Below are 20344 nucleotides of genomic sequence, written 5' to 3'. Positions count from 1 at the left end.
ATGATGAAATAAAAATTCACATTTTAAGGCAAGACAAGAAAAATTTCAACATAAAACCTTTTCTCTTTCAACCTCCTGCTCCCCTCTAGTGTGATTGTGCACCCACATTATGCATTGACCACATCTCCCCTGCGGCAGAAATGCCTGCTCAACCGTAAGATCAAGTATTCTTCTGGTGCCAGCAACTCCTTGGAAGAAAACATTCATTTCTCAATCCTGTAAGGGGTCACAGTGACCCTCCACTCGCCCTGTACTCGCAGACATCTTTGGTGAACTTTATGTACAATGCCAATATGCTGTTTCCCTTAAAGGCAGTGATGGGGGCAGAACAGACTGGTCAGGTGACCTGGGGAGATAACAGCCTGCACCTAATGAAAGTTCTTAGCTTAAATACTTACTTATGACCATATTCATGTTGCTAGCTATATTACATATATTCTGCCTATTTTGTAAGAGTATTGTTTCTTGCACTACCAAATGTGTGACAGAGCCTCCAATAAAAATAATGATGACTAGGCGACTTGAAACAATTACAAACATACAGTTCTATAAGATCAATGATTGTAATAGTCTAACTCTAGATATGGGAAGAAACAACAGGCGGGAACCATTTCCTGAACCATAACAGACTAGTAAGACAGGTGGTCCGGAGGCTTTTGGCTACTGTTAACAGGGCCTGGTCCAGCAGCAGCACGTGGAGTGCCCTATCAGTAAATTTTGCCTGGCCTGGGAATGAGCATTCCTAGCACCAGGTGACAAATCAGTCACAGAATGCCTCCCAAACCTTGGTCGAAATTAAGACTGAAAGGGAAGCAATTGTCAAATAAAGAATGTAACCTACTGCCCAGTCCTACAAGAATCAAGTCATTAGCCACTGCAGTTGCTGACCTACAATATACCCTGAAGGAACTGAGGATGAGGAGGTGCTTTTTGCTCTAAAAGTGGCAGAACCAGCCTTCAGACGTATTTTCAAGAGAAAGTCTTCTGAACCCAGTTTCTTGCGTTTTCCCATACTTAGAGAAGAACTAAAACCATCAACTAAGCTGTTAATTCCTTGTGAACAGCAACCTTCTACCAAGATGTGTGCTTGACTGCACATCCCCTTCATCAAAATCACAGCTATGCTGGCCTCCCCTACCGCTTCGTTACAGTCCTCGAGCCTTCTGGAAGAGCTCATAATTTGGAGTATAATGGGGGGTTTTCATGTCACACTCCACTTCTTAACTGTGTGACCTTAAGCAAATCACCCCTAAATTCCATTTGGCCAGTCAGCTATTTACATTATATTGGAAACAATCCCTGGCCTTCCTCTTCTGGTGGAAGGTCCAGTCAGTCCTGTTTCTTAGTAAACAACAGACTGAATTTGTAGCGAACACACCAGTTAATTTGTTTTTCCGTCCTGGTTTCATCAACCTGGTTTCCGGTCCCAGAGTACTGAGTACCCAACTAGTCTTTGGCTACAGTAATGGAGTGGAACAGCTGCGATTATCTCCAAAAGTCGTCTGCTCCCGTGCCTCCCTTACACGTGGAAAGACACAGCTTTAAAGAGCCCCAAGCCACTTGCCAGATTTGATCTTCAGTCGGGCCACCACGCGCCGGCACGCGCCGGCCGGCGGAGCAGCACGTGCGCGGCTCTCGCGAGCGACCCGGAGCCCAGAACCCGACAGCCCAGCCCCTCATGACGCGCGCCGCCACGTGACCCCGCCCCCTGCCATGGGCGGGGCCGCCGCGGTGGCGCGGGCAGGCCGAGCGCGGGCTGACTTGGCTGCGGGCTGTCTACGGAGCGGCTGGGAGGTTCGAGCTCTGTGCGGGGGGGTGGACTGGCGGGCCGGGGAGGCGGGAGCTGCGGGCGTGGGCACCAAGCACGCGTGGGGAGCGGCTCCCGTATTCAGCGCGCCCGAAGGAGGGCGGCCTCGCGCTGCTCCGCGGGCAGGTGTGCTGGGGCTTCCCTGTCACGTGGCCGAAGAGACCCGGGTGTGGGACGGGGGCCTGCAGACCACACCTCCTTCAGGCTGGAGGCCGGAGCGCGGGGGCGTGGCCAAAAAGACGTGACCCTCGAGGGTCTGGCCTTGGAAGGCCCTAGGGGGGTGTTGGGCATACCTGGAATTAGGGGAAAGTGGAGAAAACACCCAGCCTCTTATTACCATGGCAATAAGGAGTCTGGCGCCCTTGGGAACTAAGGTCCTGAGGGAGATGGAGGGGCTCGGGACTCCTAGGAGGAGCCCAGATCCGAGCTTGAAACGATGGAGTCGGGGCAAATGAGTTCAGAGGTCCTTGGGTTCTGGTCCTGGCTGCACCCCTAGTCGCAGTGAGCGCTCCGGCAAGCCCCTGCCTTTCTGGGCCCCCAGTTCCTGGCTCACCTCCGCGGGCGTCAAGGGGCCTTCGTGGTCCGAGGCCTCACCTCTCTGGTCTGCCGTAGGATGGGTCTCTCCGCCGCGGCCCTGCTGTGGGGCCTCCCAGGGCTTCTCCTGACCATCGCCCTGCACCCGGCTCTCTCCCCGTGCCCCGCCCAGGCCTCCGTGCCCGCGCACCGGGACTACTGTGTCCTGGGTGCCGGGCCCGCGGGGCTGCAGATGGCCTACTTCCTGCAGCGGGCCGGCAGGGACTACGCCGTGTTCGAACGCGCCCCGAGACCGGGCAGCTTCTTCACGCGATACCCGCGGCACCGCAAGCTCATCAGCATCAACAAGCGGTACACAGGCAAGGCCAACGCCGAGTTCAACCTCCGCCATGACTGGAACTCTCTGCTCAGCCACGACCCCCGGCTGCTCTTCAGACACTACTCCAACGCCTACTTCCCCGATGCCGGCGACATGGTGCGCTACCTGGGCGACTTCGCAGACCGGCTGGGGCTTCACGTGCTGTACAACACAACCATTGCCCACGTCACTCTGAACAAGGATCAGCGGGCCTGGAATGGCCATTACTTCATCCTGACCGACCAGAAGGGCCAGGCATACCAGTGTAGGTAAGGAACCGGGCTCCAGGGCTCACCTGCTGAAGCCAGTGTCTTCCCTGGAAGAAGGAAACCCATTGGTTGGCCCGTAGATGTGGGAGAAAAGAGGCATCTCTGCCCATCCTTGCTCCCACTGAAATCCAGTGCTAAGAGGTTCAGTTCAGCCATCATTTCCCAAGTGTTTCCTAGAAATGTATGTACTCAAAGATTCTTGAAAATTCTGACCATTTCTTTCCTCCAGGATTTTTCAGACTTCAGTGTCTTCACATTCACTGAAGGACTCCAGCATTGGGTGTTGAGCATTGTCTGAGCTTATGCACCCACAAAACCCTTTTTGTAGAGCATCTCCTAGAACTTGTGTTCCCCAAAATACATTCTGAGAAATACTGGCAAGTGTCCAGCAAGTGTTAGACAGGCTCAGTAGGATTTCTGAACTGAATGAGAGCGAGGGCCAATAGGCAGTGCTGCCAGGATTCAGTTTTAGCTCGCTTTGACTTGGGAGAAAGCTTAGCATAGTCTAGAGAACCCAAATTCAGAGTTATATGTTATACCGTGCTTGTCTAATCCTCACAAGGATCCTTTGAGGGAGGTTCACTGATGCCCATTTTACGGATGAAAAACTGAGGCTCAGAGAAGTTAAGTAACCGGTGCCGTGTCACACGGCTAATAAGGGGTACAGCTGCCACTTGAGCTCACATCTTCCTGACTCCGAAGCCTGTGTTCTTAACGCTGTGCCCGACTGCCTCTCCGTTCCCGGCCGTCAGCCTAGCACCTGGCTCCAGGCAGGTGCTCGATCACGGTTCATTTTCTCATGCCTTTTGCCAGAGGCTCAGCCTTGCTCCTTGCTTGTTAGAGCCCAAGGAGAGAAGGGTTGGGCCAATTTGGACCCTCGCATCTTAGGCAGCAGTGCTACAGTGTAGGGGATTCAGATGTGAGCAAATGGACAGGCCAAAAAGCAAGGGGCCACAGAGGCTGCCCAGGCCCCTTCTCCAGGCCACCCGGTGCTGTTTTCTAAACTACCTTGTGATCAAACCATTCCTCTGCAGGCCGGCAGGGTCCGGCTCCCAGCTTGTCCACCACGGGATTGTAATCCCCACCAGTGGAACGAGCAGGACTCTGGAATTAGGTTGACCTGTGGTCGGATTCTGGGTCTGCTGTCTAAGGAGCTATGGAGTTCGTGGGCCCACGTGGAGCCTGCATCTCCTCACCTGTAGAGCAGGCGGAATAACACCAATGCAAAGCTGCTTTGAGCCGTAAGATGAGGCAGAAAGCACTTAGTACAGGGCCTCGCACAGAATCACCACTCAGCAGATTCTGCATCTGCCACGCAAGTAAGAAAGGGGGAAGCAGAACGTCTAGTTTCTTTTTCATGACTAGGGTGGTACTTGGTGAGGCTGCCATGTTCAAAACTAAGTGAATTAATCCATTTCTCATGGCGTCACCCTCTCCAAAGTCAGAAAGTAGAACTAATTCTCACGTTTGGTATAATCCCAGGAAGGTGTAAAGGAAACTGCACCCACTGGATCACTCAGTGAGAGGCCAGGGTAAGGTCTCAGATGCACTGGGACAGGTCAGGAGGTGGGTGAATAAATGAACAACCTGCTTTCTTTTAGGAGCCAGCAGTCTGGGTGAGGCGGGCGAGCCAGGCGGCAGGTCCAAAGCGGGATTTTTCACTTCGTGGTCTCATAGCCAAGAGGCTAAGCCATCCTCCCTCTGTCCCCCACCTGCAGCGTCCTTCTCGTGGCCACTGGCTTGTCAGTGCCCAACCAGGTGGACTTCCCTGGCTCCGAATACCTGGATGGCTATGAGTCCGTGTCCGTGGATCCCGAGGACTTCGTGGGTCAGAATGTGCTGATCCTGGGCCGGGGGAACTCGGCCTTTGAGACGGCGGAGAACATCTTGGGTGTCACCAACTTCATCCACATGCTGAGCCGCTCCCGGGTCCGGCTCTCCTGGGCCACCCACTACGTCGGCGACCTCAGGTATGCTGGGCAGGTACTGTGTGTGCTGTGCTGCCAGCCCCTGACCCCCGCCCGACTAACCACCCTGGCCCCTGAGGCTTCCTTACCCGGCACAGACTTCTTTCTCTCTCCTGACATTCCCCTTGGGCCCCAGGGCCATCAACAATGGCCTGCTGGACACCTACCAGCTGAAGTCCCTGGACGGGCTGCTCGAGTCTGACCTGACGGATCTGGCCATTGTGAAGGACCTCGAGGGCAAATTCCACGTCACCCTGAAGTTCTTCCTGGAGGAAGGCAACCGGAGTGCCGACGCCATCCCCCTCCCCCAGGACGATAACGACAACTTCGCCTTGCGCGTGGGCTACGACCGGGTCATCCGCTGCCTGGGCTGGAACTTCGACTTCTCCATTTTCAGCAAGTGAGTCCGAACAGAGGGGAGGAGCTGGATCTCTCAGCAAAGCCCTCTAGTCAAGGCCCAGGTGGACAAGGAGACGCCAGAGGGCTTGAACAGATCCTCCTGTGCCATCAGGTCACACAGGGACCCAGAGCCCGGCCTCCAGTGCGGCTTGAATCCTGGCTCTGTCCCTGACCCACCACGTCTTTAACGCGAACCTCAGTTACTCTGTCTGTTAAATGGACATCATCATACCTGCCTCCTAGGGTCACGGTGTGGTTTAAATTTGAACAGGAATGTAAGCACTTAGCTCAGTGCCAAGCCTGTAAAATGTTTCATACATAGCAGCGATTTTTATTCACAGCCCTTTCCACTCACAGGTCCCTCCGACTCTCTGCAGGGGGTGAGCTCAGCAAGAAGTACCCCCTGGTGAAAGCCAGCTATGAGTCCAAAGGGAGCCGGGGCCTCTTTGTCCTGGGCACTGCCAGCCACTCCGTGGATTACCGGAAATCTGCTGGGGGCTTCATCCATGGATTCCGATACACAGGTGAGCCCGGGAGAGAGGGCCGCTGTCCCCAGGGTCTGTAAAGAGACGCCTGATTCCCTTAAAGCAGGCTTAACAGCAGTTGATTGTCATAAATTCCCTGTGGGGCAGGCAGCAGTGGGTTTTCGTGGTCTGAGGACACATCTAGAGAAGTACCAGTTAAGGTGTAAAAGTAAGTACATCTTGGGGTGGCGTGTTACCCGCATCACCGTGATTGGCAAGGACTGCTAACCTGGGGAAGCAGCTGCGTGGTCTCAGGGGTGAGGCTTCATAACCTCCCCAAGCCTCTGTTGGCTCTCCCAGATGTCAGAGTTGTAAATGAGGTGAATTCTTCATCCCATAGAGCTGTTGTAAGGACTAAATAAGGTAATATCTGGAGACCGTGGAGCTGTGAAGTATTACGTACACATAGACTCTTTGGGTACCAACAAATTTCAATAAAAGTTGCAACTAGATTATATCAGCTCTTTTTCAAAACTCTCAGTACTAAGGGCACCAATTTTCTGCGCTCTGGGTAGCCCATTGGATGGGTGCTTTATTGCATGACGAGTGTTACATGGGCCAGTTAATTTGACCATAAAAACACCATAAGGGGGCTTCCCTGGTGGCACAGTGGTTCAGAGTCCGCCTGCCGATGCAGGGGACGCGGGTTCGTGCCCCAGTCCGGGAAGATCCCACATGCCACGGAGCGGCTGGGCCCGTGAGCCATGGCCGCTGAGCCTGCGCGTCCGGAGCTTGTGCTCCGCAACGGGAGAGGCCACAACAGTGAGAGGCCCGCGTACCGCAAAAAAAAAAAAAAAAAAAAAAACCACTATAAGGATCCTTCATCCTTATAGTCACATGTGAGGTGACAGTGGCAGGACTTCCATATGCAGATGGCCTAAAGCAGAAGTGGGCAGTCTCGGGCCTGGGGGACCAAATCCAGCCGTGCCCGTTCATTTCGCGGTCCTCTCTGACTGCTTTCCCACCAGAGGCAGAATTGAGTCAAGTGAGAGAGACCGTCTGGGCTGCAAAGCCAGAAACACTTCCCATCCAGCCCCTTTCAGAACACACGTGAGGACCCTGCTCTAAAGGCACCTTCTTGGAGCCGTGCAATACAAGCGTGTCCAGAGTGCAGAGCTGGTGGGGCTCTGCGTCCCTCCCCACCACCCCCGCCCCGGAGGTGAAAGATAACATCTTAAGGGCAGCGTGCCATTCCTCCCTCTGGCCATTTCAGTGCGTGCCATCCACCGGCTGCTGGAGCAGCGTCATCACGGCGTCACCTGGCCCTCCACCAAGCACCCCATCACACAGCTGGCCAGTGCCATCATCCGGCGCGTCAACGAGGCTTCTGGGCTCTACCAGATGTTCAGTGTGCTGGCCGACGTGGTCCTGTTGGAGGAGTGAGTAGTCAGGCCTCGCCTTCCCACTGCCCCTCCCCCTCCCACGCCGTCGTGCTCTTCTCTTCCTGTTGCATGTGTGGAAGAGCCCAGTGGTTCTTTCCTGAGATGAAGATGGCTGGTGGGGTGGGCAGGGCGGCTGGGGATCAGTCTGTTCTGGGGAAACCAGTGACATCAACACCACAAGCTCTGTTGACAGACAGACAAGACGTGAGTGTGACTGCAGCTTTGCCACTTTCCACCAGTGTGATCTGGGGCAAGTTACTTAGCCTCTCTGAGCCTTTCTCTCATCTGCAATATAGAGCTAATGATACCTACCTCGCAGGACTGTAGGAAGGAGTAAAGGTAACTGGTAGAAAAGCATCTGGTACCAAACAGATGAGCAGTGAACTGACAGTGATGAGGGATCACCACCTGCGTGGATTTAAGAGCTCCTTGGGCCAGACCATGTCGGCTCCTTGTCAATCAAGTGATGAGCAGCAGATCACAGAGGACGCTCCCTGAGGAAGGAACCACGCAGAGCAGGGAAGGGAGAAGAGCTGGGGGCGGTGAGCAGTGGGGCTGGTTCTGAAAGGACACGGGGCAGGTGAGACGCCTCAGAGGGAACAGTCTGCTCCAAAGCCAGTGAGTGCAGCAGCACATCGAGTTCAGGGACCTGCAGGAAACTCAGCGGTGCTCAGAGCAAAACCCCCATCACCCTTGACTCCTCTCTCTTTCATACCCATTCACAGCATCCGCAGGTCCCATCAGCTCTACCTTCAAACTGTGTCTAGAATCTTCCTCTCACTAGCCCCCCACTGCCACCTTGGTCTGGTCCATGAGCATCTCTCACTTGCACTAATACAGCAGCCTCTCACCTTTGACCTCATGGTCTGCTCTCAACATGGTGGCCGGAGTGATTGTTTTTTTTTTTTTTTTGGCTGCTGGTGCGTGCGGGCTTTTTCTAGTTGCAGCGAGTTGGGGCTACTCTTTGTTGCAGAGCACAGGCTCTCGGCTTGCAGGCTTCAGTACTTGTGGCATGCAGGCTCAGTAGTTGTGGCTCATGGGCTCTAGAGCACAGGCTCGGTAGTTGTGGCTCATGGGCTTAGTTGCTCCGTGGCATGTGGAGTCTTCCTGGACCAGGGCTCGAACCCGTGTCCTCTGCACTGGCAGGCGGATTCTTAACCACTGCGCCACCAGGGAAGATCCAGAGTGATTCTTTTAAAATTTGAATCACTAGAATTCAGTTCTGTTCACTATCTTCCCAAGGCCCGCAGCTTCCCTTCCCAGCCCGGATGACACCCGACATTCCCCTCGTGGCACACATGGCCCTCCTTGACCTGCCCCCACCGACTTCCCCTCCCCTCCCCCTCGCTCCACTCCAGCCACACTAGCCTTCTTCCTGTCCCTTGAACATGCCAAGGTGTTCACTCACTCCTAGGGCTTCTCCATCACTGGTCTCTCAGCCTGGCTCACCCTCTCCCTAGATACCCACTCAGGTTACTCAGCGTCTTCTGTCTTCTCTCCCCAGTGTAAGTCAGGGCTCCGCTGTAACAGTAATATTCAAGGGAGACGCGCAGGCCTGATCCGTGTCTGTACGCTGTTTGACGGGCGCTTCTAGGCAGGAGAGGCAGGCGCACGCACACACCACACGCACGCACGCCCACGCCTGGCACCTCTGCCGCAGCACTGAGGGGCTTACCCACGCCGTGTTGCCCCTGTCCCCAGGAATGCCACTGCTTTTGAGTACCTGGAGGAGTTCCCCATGCAGGCGCTGGCCCAGCTGGAGGCAATCACGGGAAGAAGGGCAAGGCACGGGCTCTTCGTCATCAATATGGAGTACGGCCGGAATTTCTCTGGGCCCGACAAGGACGTCTTCTTTTATGACCGCTCTGTGGGGCACACGGAAGACGCCTGGCTGTCGAACTTCCTCCATCCTGTCATCTACTACTACAGGCACCTCCCCACCGGTGAGCTGGGTCTCCGCTCTCCCCCGAGCGAGGGCACTCCTCGGACCCCAGCGCCATTAAGCTGTCACGCAGCACCCTCAGCTGACAGAAGGGGGGCCTCTAGGGGCTCTGCCTAGAGCCTAAATGGCGCAGATGGTCCAAGAACGATAAATGCTATTCCCAGATCCTGGCCCACACATCGACCTGGGTAGGCCACGTGTGGAGCGGCCTGATCACCTCCAGGCACCACATCGTCAGAAGGACACTGTTGTTGCCGTCTCCAAAGGAGGCTGACCGTGGAGTGGGGAGCGGGGATCTGGGGACTGACTCTTAGAAGGAACAGGAAAGGGAAGGGGAACTGGTTAGCACAGGAGGGGAGTGGGAGAGCTGGGCAGTGTTCCCAGGGCTGTCCTTTCCTCGCTGTGGGACCTTGGACCATTACTTAACCCCGCGGAGCCTCCGCTTGCTCGGATGTGAAATGGGGGTGGCCATGGTACCCTCCTTGTAGGATGAGGGTTAATGAGATGATACAGCACAACGCCAGCACGGCGCCCAGCACGGAGTAGCTACCGAATGATGACCAACCTGAGGAACACGACTCCTGCTTCCAAACTTGAAGGGATGTCCCCTGGAAGAGGATGATCTAAAACTAGAGGTCGTTCCAAAGGGCGGAGGTAGCGTCAACAGGTGGAACTGACAGGAGCGCAGGTTGACGTTCACTCTAAAGGAGCAGCGCATCGTGAAGGCTGCCGGGGGGGGATGGGCCACCTCCCAGAGTCTCCCGATGCAGGGATGGCCGTGGCTTGGTGCCCTGTGGCAGGGACACACAGCAGGGCACCCACCAGGTAGGAAACTGGGCTAGAGGGGCCCGAAGACCCCTTGGATGCAGGACGCCGAGTCTCCTCACAGAAAGGCCAGTTTCAAAGCAGCCACAATAGACCTCAGCTCACGTAAGTCTTAGAAGCAAACCAAGTTCAAGTGACTGGTCCTAGTTCTGCCCGCTGACAGTGCAGGGGATGAGTCTAGTCTAGTCCCTCTCCCTCACGTCCACCCTCCAGACATTTGGAAGGACAGCTGAACAGGCTGACCATGGCCCATGCAGAGGTGCATCAGGAAGGCCGAGCGCGAGGGGCTGGGGGGCAGGCACCTGGGATGTGGCCCTGGGAATGGAAGCCCCGCGCTCGGCTCTGACATGGCGCCCTTTCTCCTCCCCACAGAGCAGGAGGTGAGGTTCCGCCCTGCAGGCTGGCCTCTGCCGCGGCCCACGGCCATCCACCACATCGTGGAAGATTTCCTGACGGACTGGACGGCCCCGGTGGGGCACATTCTGCCCCTGAGGCGCTTCCTGGAGAACTGCTTAGACACCGATCTCCGGAGCTTCTATGCAGGTAACTTAAGTTTCCCGAAGGACAAAGGGGCTGAGCTGGAGGGTGAAGAAGACCAGGTAGATCTGTGCCCTGTGGAACTTTAGGATGTGCGTCTAGAAACCCAGACCCAAGACTTCCCTCTCCTACGACGGGAGGACTCGGTGTTCACAGAAACCCCCTCCCAGTACAGCACACCTGCAAACACTGAATAAAATGTCTTTTTTAAAAAACCGGCAGGAAAATAAGGGAACTCCCCAGAGGCTAAACACCAAGAAAAGCACAAACCCACCCCTGGATGAGAGATACCTGCTGGTTGTCAGTGGCCTAGAGCCCGGGTAACTGACCAGCACCTGGAGCTGGGAAGACGAGGCTGGAGCAGGGTAGGATGTCTGTACAGAGACCTTTAAATAGAGCTGGGATCTCAGTAGGTAAAGGAGAAGGCAGAAAGCACTCCCAAGAGAGAGAGGAGATGCACGCTTTTTGGCTCTGGGTAGAGTAGGGAGAAAATCTCCCGAGAATTTCCATCCACTAGGCCTCACTCATGTGACCTTGGGGCCAAAGTTCACACTATCGTTGTGGTGCAGAAATCACAGAAGTCAATGTGAGTCTTCTGTGAGGACACATACCTTAAAACTAGGCCTCAAAGAATTCCCCCAGATAAAGTTCCCAGGAACATGAACTCCCAAGCAGAAATCGCTTCACACATAAGGATACAAACTACCATGAGGGAGTGTCAGCAGAAGCAACACACTGTAGGATGAAACCTACAAAGACTGTGGGAAATGGAATGGTCAGAGAGAGGATGTAAAGTATGTCCAAAATCTGTAAGTAAATAAAAGAGAGATTACTGAAAATAGAATGAAAGGGCAGGACTACCAGAATTGACTGGGCAGATTTGAGAAAGGTCCAAATAGAACGTCTGGAAATGAAAATATAAATTTGTAATTGGAAACTCAATGTCAAGGTTAGTAGCACATTAGACAGAGATGAAGGGAAAATTGGTGAACTGGATGGAAGATAGCTCTGACAGTCAAACCCAGAGAGGGACTTGGGGAGAGAGAAGTCTCACGATCCCCAGGAAGAACTGAGCAAAACAAGCCAAGTTTTTGTCTTTTTTTTTAACCCCCTGAATTACCAGGATACCCACTCCTTTTTTCTGTCCAGCAAACATCTGTTGAACAGTGATTGTATTTCACACACTATTCGTATCAAACCAGGTTAGAGACGGTCAGTCCTCGGCCTACGGGTCAGAGAGCAAGTGTCCTTCTTTCATCCCTCAGTCTACCTTGAAATAAAAATGTATATATTAAGGGGGATGGCTTAAAACAATACTTCAAGTTAATAATCTAAATGCGTGTAGATGCTCAAACAGGGGTAGTTCATAGAGCAGAGCTAAGCAGCTTTGAAGTACTAGCATTCTGCAGACATAAACTCTGACCATACACTTACACATGAAATTACCCACTATAGATCTGGAGACCTCAGCTGCAAAACCTCTGTCTGTTTCTCGAGGTTTCAGGAGTACACGGAGATGCCAGTGCCTGTTAGGGAGTGTATTCCTACCCTGAGTTACGGCTCCTGCCGACCCATCGTCACAGGCCCTGCAGCCTCCTGGCTCCTACTCCCTAGATAGACTCAACAGTACAGGCCACTGAGTGTCACTGCCTTGAACTTGAAGGAATCCTCCCCACAAAGGGCCAGCTGGCAGAGGGTGGGCTTTCCCTCCACCCGGTTAGTGGGTGTGCAGCCGCTAGTTCTGGACCCAGATCTGCTGGGCTTCTCCACCCCTGGCCCCTGCAGAAGGGGTGACGTATGTCATAGGAGGAGGTGCTTGCCGAAAGGCCACCTCACTGCCCCTCTCCATCCTCTCCCACATCTGCTGCCGTCCCTGTTCAGAGAGGATGGTCATGGACCATTCTGGCAGGGGCCCTCTGTACTACAAGTCAGAGGTAAGGTAGGAAATAGTTTTCCTGTAGCACCTCACAGCCTGATCACTCGTGTGAGCCTTACAGCGTCCTTTGGTAATGTGCCCATTCACTGAGGCAAGAGACTCAGGTTGGTTTTCTGACACTCACTCCATCTTCCCATCCTGTCTGTAAATCCCTTAGAAGATTGAGCCCACCTCTGTTTCATCCTTTCTATTCTTTGAGTCAAAGTTATATAAGTACTTGGCTAACAGGCTTTTTCACCCACTTCCGTTTCCATTCCCCAGAAGGAATGACTTGTAGCTCTTCTGGTTGTCTCTTAATATTTCTAAATAACACGCATCCACAGCTCTTTCTTCATTGATCAGATCTGACCTACACACCAACCTTCTGCTGTGGCGCAGACGAGGGTCTAGCAGTTTTATCTTTGCGTCCCCCACAGTGCTTAGAATCGCGCTTTACATAATCTGCAGCTCAGACATTGTTGAGGGGATAAATCTTTGCAGGGAACTCTGAGCTCAAAATGGAACTGACCACCAAGTTCCCAGCCCCCCGGGGTGGCTCCTGGAAGAGAAAGCTGAGGGGCTGCTCCTGGGTGGCCGAGCTCCCACCCCGCTAGCGCCACGCACAGCAGCATGCGGGCCTCCCACCTCTGGGAGCTGAGCCGTCTCTTTGGTTTGCTTTCCTTTGGAGCCTTGTTTTTCCAAAATGTTGAGGCAGCCTCCCAGTCTTGGAACCTCAGGGAGGGATGAGATCCACGGCTACCCAGGTCAGATGTGAGATACCCAGAAAAGTCAGCTCCCAGGCTCAGGGGATGGAGGGAACCGGGTGAGGCCCCTGGGGCATTGGCACCCCCTCCCCTTGCACCTCTCCCCACACGTCTCAGCCCGGTCTCCTCTTGCTTTTGTGCAGAGTCCTGTTTCCTATTTGCCCTAACACGCCAGAAGCTGCCACCCTTTTGCCAGCAGGGGTACCTGAGAACACAGGGGCTCGTGGGAACTGAGAGCCTCCGCCAGCACGGCGTGGAGAGCGGGCTCCTGTGGGACTATGCCACTGTGGGCCGGGGGCACAGCGGCCAGCAACCTGGCGACCACGGGCCAGGACAGCACCCTCTGGCTCCAGGGCCTCCGGTCTCGCCCTTCGACAGCAACAAAGAGGAGCTCTGATGGCCAGGCTTCTCCCGCCCAGGCCCACAGTCGGCCCTGCCCTTTCCCCAGGGTTCAGTGCTCCCACCGACGTGATTGCCAGAGACACCTCAGATCATCGCAGTGACCGCACCAAAGCCACACGGAGGGCACGGAAGGGCTGAAGGGCGGCCACTCGGTGGTCTCCCCTCCTGTTCGGTTCAGAGGTGCCTGGGAAGTGGGGACCAGAGAAAGCATCTTCTGCCAGATGGAAGGGAGCTGGCTCCCACACCGGACTTGTCTGCAAATGAGCTGTCACGGAGCACCAGGCTGGCCTCACTTCTGTCCCCATTAAGTGCCCAGTGGTTCCTTTTCCTTCCAGTTGTCGACTTAAAAAATATTCACAACCTAAAAGTTGAGAGTTATGTTTTATTCAGCGGGAATTCTTAAGACTTCAAACCCAGCAGGCAGCATCTCAAATAACCCTGAAAGAACTGCTCCGACGAGGTGAGCGGGGAGCCAGGTTATACAGAAGTTTTGCAACCAAGAGCAGGTGGTCTGAACATCAAAAGATTATTGTTAATTAAAGAAAACCAGATATCCCAAGTTTAGGAACTTAGTGCCTTTCTGTGTATGGGAAGATGCAAGAGTCTGGGCTCACTGAAATCTTTCCTTTGATATGCACCTCAGCTGTCTGGGGCCAATATCCTATGTTTTCACATCCTGAGTTTCCTCAGGGCTCACCGTGGGGAGTGGCTGCAGTCTGATGGCTGCTCAAAGGCAGGTATTCTTTCCTTCCTGAGCTCCCTCAGGGCTCACCAGCTCACATCAGTGGTGGCTGCAATCACTGATGAGTGTGGCATCCTTTGTTTACTGATGTAGCGGGAAATACTGCATTTCTCAGATCCTCCTCTTGGTTGGAAATTTGACCAATATTTGGGAGACATTTCATGACCAAATTTTGTCCCACGGCACTGGGAGGCGCATCCCAGATCGGGTGAACATTTTTGTTGATGTGTCACTCCAGGTGCTAGTTTCCAGATTAGGCCCTGTTGATAACTAAAGATTCTCTGGATCTTCTGTCTTACTAGTCTACTATGATCCAGGAAATGTTTTCCCTTTTTGCTCCTTCCCATACCTAGAATCACAGTATTACAGTTATTCTGTAAGAGTCATAAATGTGATCTGTTTTCTCAAGATGTTTAGCCATCATCAATTTTGTTGGAGGCCTGGTTACACACTGGGTACTGTAAGAGACAACAATCTTATAAAATAGACAGGATATAAGTAATGCAGCTAGTAATATTGACAAAGTCTTAGTGCAGCAGGGAGACACGAAGTACAAACAATTTGGAAACAAAGAACAAATTAAAACAATTATTAGTATAACTAGTTGTAATCCAGTTGCAATAAACCATCAAGTCCACAGGAGGGCCAGCTGGAGACGCCAAATTTTGGCAGGAACAGGTAGAGAGAAAAAGATAACTGTTTCATCTTTGTTTACAAAGGTATACCTTATCAACTTGTACATCATAGCATAAGAGAAAAGGGTTTTTTTTGAAAAACAAAGATTAAAGCTAGTATATTTCCCAAAGTCATAAAGTTATAAATCATATTCATCAGTTCCTTCAGTCCCATGTAATTGATTCCTGTTGATCTGGATGAAGTAATCAGGTTTTGAGTTTTGTCATTTGTTACAGAGTTCAGTGGTATTATCTAAAGGCAATCAGAAACATATTTGGGGACTTCCCTCCCTGGTGGCGCAGTGGTTAAGAATACGCCTGCCAATGCCGGGGACACGGGTTCGAAGCCTGGTCCAGGAAGATCCCACATGCTGCAGAGCAGCTAAGCCCATGCACCACAACTACTGAGCCTGTGCTCTAGAGCCCGCGAGCCACAACTACTGAGCCTACGTGCCACCAACTACTGAAGCCTGTGCACCTAGAGCCCATGCTCTGCAACAAGAGAAGCCACTGCAATGAGAAGCCTGCGTACCGCAACAAAGAGTAGCCCCTGCTCGCCATAACTAGAGAAACCCACGTGCAGCAACGAAGACCCAATGCAGCCAAAAATAAATTAATTTTTTAAAAAAAGAAACTTGTATTTGTTTTTTATGAGTCTTCTTAAAAATCTTCATTTTGTAAAAGCATCAGGACAAAACTTAAAATAGCATGGTTAAAGATCTGAGTACAATGCAATGGGCAGGAAACTTGGATATTTCTGTGACATAACATTTTAGGATAATAACTAGAATTATGACTGATAACATTATATCAGGGCATATCAGATGTTAGGGATTCCATATAAATTTTGGAATATCTATATTAATGACATTTATCCATACACTGTAAGCTAAGGTTCATCTCCAATCACTTGACAGTGTCTCTGAAGTAATTAAACATACCCGATAAACTTAATTAGTTTAACATTCATCTCTGAGATGTCTCAGGATGTTCCTTCAAAGCATCCCAGAGTCAGCTGTAGGCTAAAAGAGCTTTGGTTGGATTTTAATATTGGGGAAGTTTGTTAAAAATATCAAAACTGTTTTAAAACACAACAGGATCACAGGTCACTGTGAATCAGTACTTACTTATTTAACCAAAGTCACAAAAAGATTAAAAACAAATACAGATCACTTAAGCCAGGTAGCCAGTTGTCTAGGTTTATCCAACTAGGTTTTAACCTTTGATGTGGTATTAACACATAAACCAAAGCAGTTGTCACCGTTAACAATTTTAGTGTTTTTCTAGGTATGAGAAGATGCAAGAATTTGGGCTCATGAAAATTTTTCTGAAAATATCTATCTGAAGGCCCGCTCTGCCAGTTTTTCCCAGAGCACAGAGGGCTTCATTCCTGATCTCCACCCTGAACTGCTTTCAGGGGGTGTTGAAGGTCACCAGCTGCAGTGGCCATGATTTAATCTTTGTAGAGGTAGGTGGCAAGTGCTAGTTTCTAGTCAGCAGGGCCCCTTCATGGTAATAAACTTGACCATGGTTTTGGGGCAGCATTTCATGACCATTTCATCCCACGGTGCTAGGAATGCTCATTCCCAGGTCTGGCGAAGATTTTTCTGATAGGCCACTCGATGTGCTATCACGGGACTAGGCCTTTACTAGCATCCCAAAGTCTCTGGACCACCTGTCTTCATAGTCTCTTATGGTCCAGGACAATATTCCCTCTTGTAGCTTCTTCCCATATCTAGAGTCACACTATTTCAATCATTAATCTCATATGGAACTATATATCATCGTTTTTTTGTTTTGTTTTGTTTTTTGCGGTATGCGGGCCTCTCACTGTTGCGGCCTCTCCCGTTGTGGAGCACAGGCTCTGGGCGCACAGGCCCAGCCTCTCCGCACGCATGTGGGATCCTCCCGGACCGGGGCAGGAACCCACGTCCCCTGCATCGGCAGGCGGACTTTCAACCACTGGGCCACCAGGGAAGCCCTGGTCTGTCTACTCCGATTGTCATCTTTTCATCCTGGTGTGAGTACAGTTTCCTCGTTTGAGCATTGTTTTAAGGTGATTTTGAGATCAGGCATCCTCTCTAAAGGTCAGTCCAGTACAGGGGTACTTTGTGAGTGAAAATTAATCCAAGAGTTAATTCCCTTTAGTTACACTGTGAATGAGCTAGTTAAGACTACCTGATAAGGGTCCTTCCATCCAGGTTGGAGATAGTCCTTTAAATTATGTCTTTTCCAGGGCTTCCCTGGTGGCGTAGTGGTTGAGAGTCCACCTGCCGATGCAGGGGACATGGGTTCGTGCCCTCGTCTGGGAGGATCCCGCATGCCGCGGAGCGTCTGAGCCCGTGAGCCATGGCCACTGGGCCTGCACGTCTGGAGCCTGTGCTCCGCAACGGGAGAGGCCACAGCAGTGACAGGCCCACATACCGCAAAAAAAAAAAAAAAAAATTATGTCTTTTCCAATATGCATAATCCCCTGGTTATAGGTCTGGGGCATCTGATCTTCATCCAAAGATAGATTACTGAGATAAGCTTTAGAAACAAACTTAGAGTGTCCTTTAACAATTCTATCACACTTCTTAGCAGTATAACATAACAGCAAGGAACTATCAGAAAGTGAGTCTTGGTAAACACAGACCTTAATTAACAAAACTAGAATTTAATCTTCATTGAAGCATAATTTTTTTGTTTCCATTGTGAGGGCATTAACCCTGCAGCCAGGGAAGGCTTTAACCCATCACATAAAAATGAGGTTTGTCATGGAGCTGGAAAAAGCCAAGCAGCCGTCTTGGATTTTCCATAGCCCTGACTGATTTACAGCAATTTTTAACTCATTTTAAATTCTCTGACTTAGGAGTAGACCATCGCCATGTTACAAAGACATCAGGATGGCAAAAGTCTGACACTGAGGGGTTAATTTTTGTAGAAGCAGGATGAACTTTACCTACATGTGCCAAAATCTTCACAGATCATTGTGAAATAATACTTATTTACTTTACCAAAGTAACGAAAGATTTTAAAAGCAAATACAAATCACTTAAAGGCAAAGAAATTTACATAGTCTGTTATTAAAAGCAGCATTCCAAGAAAATTTTTTTCTCTTAACAGAGAGAGAGAATCAAATTTCAGTCTACTCTCAATTAACAGGGCCTGATGGTTTATATAATTGTAATCGATCATACAGTCTTTTTGCTCACTGAAATTTTTATAAGGAGTCTCAGACTGAACTTTTAAAAGACCTCTCAGGACCAGGAAAGTCACACCAAGGGCTTGTCACAGATTTCGCTTACCAGATCTAGGTGAATTCCTTCCTTTTCAAGGTCCCCAAAATAACTTGAGATTTCTGTACCTGTTAGTGATGTAGCCTTCCTAATTTATCTGATAAAGCTGTTGGGAACCTAAGAGTTTCCAATCTCTGGAGGGAGCAGGCAGAGAGAAAAGATAAATGTTTCAATTCTGCTTATAAAAGTATAATTTACCAAATTACTGTAAGCCATAATTTGCTTGATGGGAAGGTTTTCCTCACACCTGGAAAACATAGATTCAAACCAGTAATTTTTCAGATAGAAACCATAAAATTATAACCATATTCACCAGTTCATTTTGTTCTTTTGTTAACTTTTTATGAAGCCATCAGGTTTTTTCTAGAATTCTCCAATTTCTTACCCAGTTCAGTACAAGTCAGAAACTTGTATTTATCAAAAGTCCTTTCTATAAATCTTCTTGAAGAGGAAGTGTTTTTGCAAAGGCATCAGAATAAAACCGTAACTGTCTATAATGATAAAAGACTTAAGAAGACACATTTAAAATCTGATTACAATGTAATGTAATTTGACAAAGTAACTTGGCTACTGCTGTGACATACAACACCTTAAGATAATAACTGGATTTATGACTGATAACATTTTACCAGGACATATCAGAACTTTAGGAATCCCATATAATTTCTAGAGTATCTATATTAGTAACATTTACCGTACAATATAACCTAAGAAGATTTATTACTCATTTGACAATACTTCCCGTGTAATTTAACATACCCAATGAACCTAATTAGTTTAATATCTCTCCTTGGGATGTTTTAGTATCTTATTTTATTTGGAAATGGCCTAGTTATTCAATAAACTTCCATCATTTAACTTAATTTAGCACAATTCTAAATTTTCAAGTTGTCGAGCATCTGGACGGATTATTCTTAAGTTGACATTCCTAAAACATACTTATTCCTAAAAAGTTTACCCAGAGCTCTTACCTCATTTGTGTTTTCTTGTCTTAAAAATTTCTTCACATCAAGTTACTTTCATTGCTGACAAATTTGCAACAGATATAATAGGATCTTATTTAGTTCATATTAAACCTAGGCACAATAAAACTATTATACTTGATGACTCTAAAGACATGTCTATATTAATTGGATCAAGAAACATTAACACCAGGTATTAATTTAATACTGAATATTTCCGAGTTCACGAGAACCTAGAATTCAGTTAGCTTAATTTCTCTTGTATTTAGAATTGTTTGATTTGTAAGCACTTACTTTTCTTTTAAGTCAATGAAATCGAGCTCATTTACAAATTAACGTCAGCAGTATTATCCAAAGACAAAGACACATACTGAGATATACACATGTATCAAGACAAACACAGATCTCATAGTTTTCCACTTGGGGCTTAAAATGTCTCTGCCCCTTTCTTTCCCCTCGCTTGAAGTTCTACTAATTAACCCAAAGCTGAAGTCTCAGGCAAACTGGGCTGTGTTTGTATCTCAAGGACATGATAAGAATTCACTTCAAGCTTTCTCCTAGGCATATTTGTGTTCTCTCAGGGTCAGGATTCTGAAAAAAAAAAAAAATTTCAACAAGCTAGCTTTTTCTCATTGCACATGCAAAAAGAACTGGTTTTGCAATTTCAAAAAAAGTTTATTTTAACCAATTTTCTCTGGAGTCTAAAGAATATTGTGGCCAAACTGTCAGAAATCATCTTTCTCTTTCTGTAGTCATAGTTTCATAGCTAAAATATAGACCAAATAGTGCTCAAATTGACCCTAATAACAGGGGCAGACTGGCTGATTAAATGTCCTAGCAGGGCTTGTCTCTCTGGGGAGGTGGGGTCTTAGTTTGATGAGAAGATTCTGGAGGAGTGAGGGAACTTGGAGGAGCTGGGGAAGCTTCGTTCCCTCCTGAGAGCTGGTTGAGTTGGAAGGGGATCATTTAGAACGTTAGGAGAGATTTTTTTTGATCCCTCAGGCTTTTGATTGTGGAGCCTCCTAGAGCAGGATTATAATAAAGGGAAAAAGTCCTGAACATA

At 49.8% G+C, this 20344-nt stretch overlaps 1 protein-coding gene and 1 long non-coding RNA gene across 3 annotated transcripts in view; one reads left to right on the top strand and one right to left on the bottom strand.

Annotated features, from left to right (window-relative positions):
• Window positions 1-1700: 1700 nt before the first annotated feature.
• FOXRED2 (FAD dependent oxidoreductase domain containing 2) lies at window positions 1701-13992 on the top strand. 2 transcript variants are annotated; one of them, XM_067697931.1, is made up of 9 exons: window positions 1701-1794; window positions 2420-2968; window positions 4687-4938; window positions 5072-5335; window positions 5692-5858; window positions 7072-7237; window positions 8942-9183; window positions 10380-10550; window positions 13367-13992. In XM_067697931.1, exons 2-9 carry the CDS (start codon window positions 2421-2423, stop codon window positions 13618-13620), a joined length of 2064 nt encoding a protein of 687 aa, XP_067554032.1. In that variant the 5' UTR covers window positions 1701-1794; window position 2420; the 3' UTR covers window positions 13621-13992. The 2 variants fall into 2 exon arrangements, with proteins under 2 accessions (XP_067554032.1, XP_067554033.1); XM_067697932.1 differs by lacking the exon at window positions 1701-1794 and adding an exon at window positions 1819-1933.
• LOC137202409 (uncharacterized) overlaps window positions 13993-20344 on the bottom strand; it is a 23078-nt gene continuing 16726 nt past the window's right edge. Inside the window, exon 4 of the long non-coding RNA XR_010932595.1 lies at window positions 13993-19872. This is a non-coding gene — a long non-coding RNA (uncharacterized lncRNA). The remainder of the gene's footprint in view (window positions 19873-20344) is intronic.

The sequence above is a fragment of the Pseudorca crassidens genome, chromosome 11, assembly GCF_039906515.1.
Source record: "Pseudorca crassidens isolate mPseCra1 chromosome 11, mPseCra1.hap1, whole genome shotgun sequence".
In the NCBI taxonomy this organism is placed as follows: domain Eukaryota; kingdom Metazoa; phylum Chordata; class Mammalia; order Artiodactyla; family Delphinidae; genus Pseudorca; species Pseudorca crassidens.
This window is presented reverse-complemented; position numbering and strand designations above follow the sequence as displayed.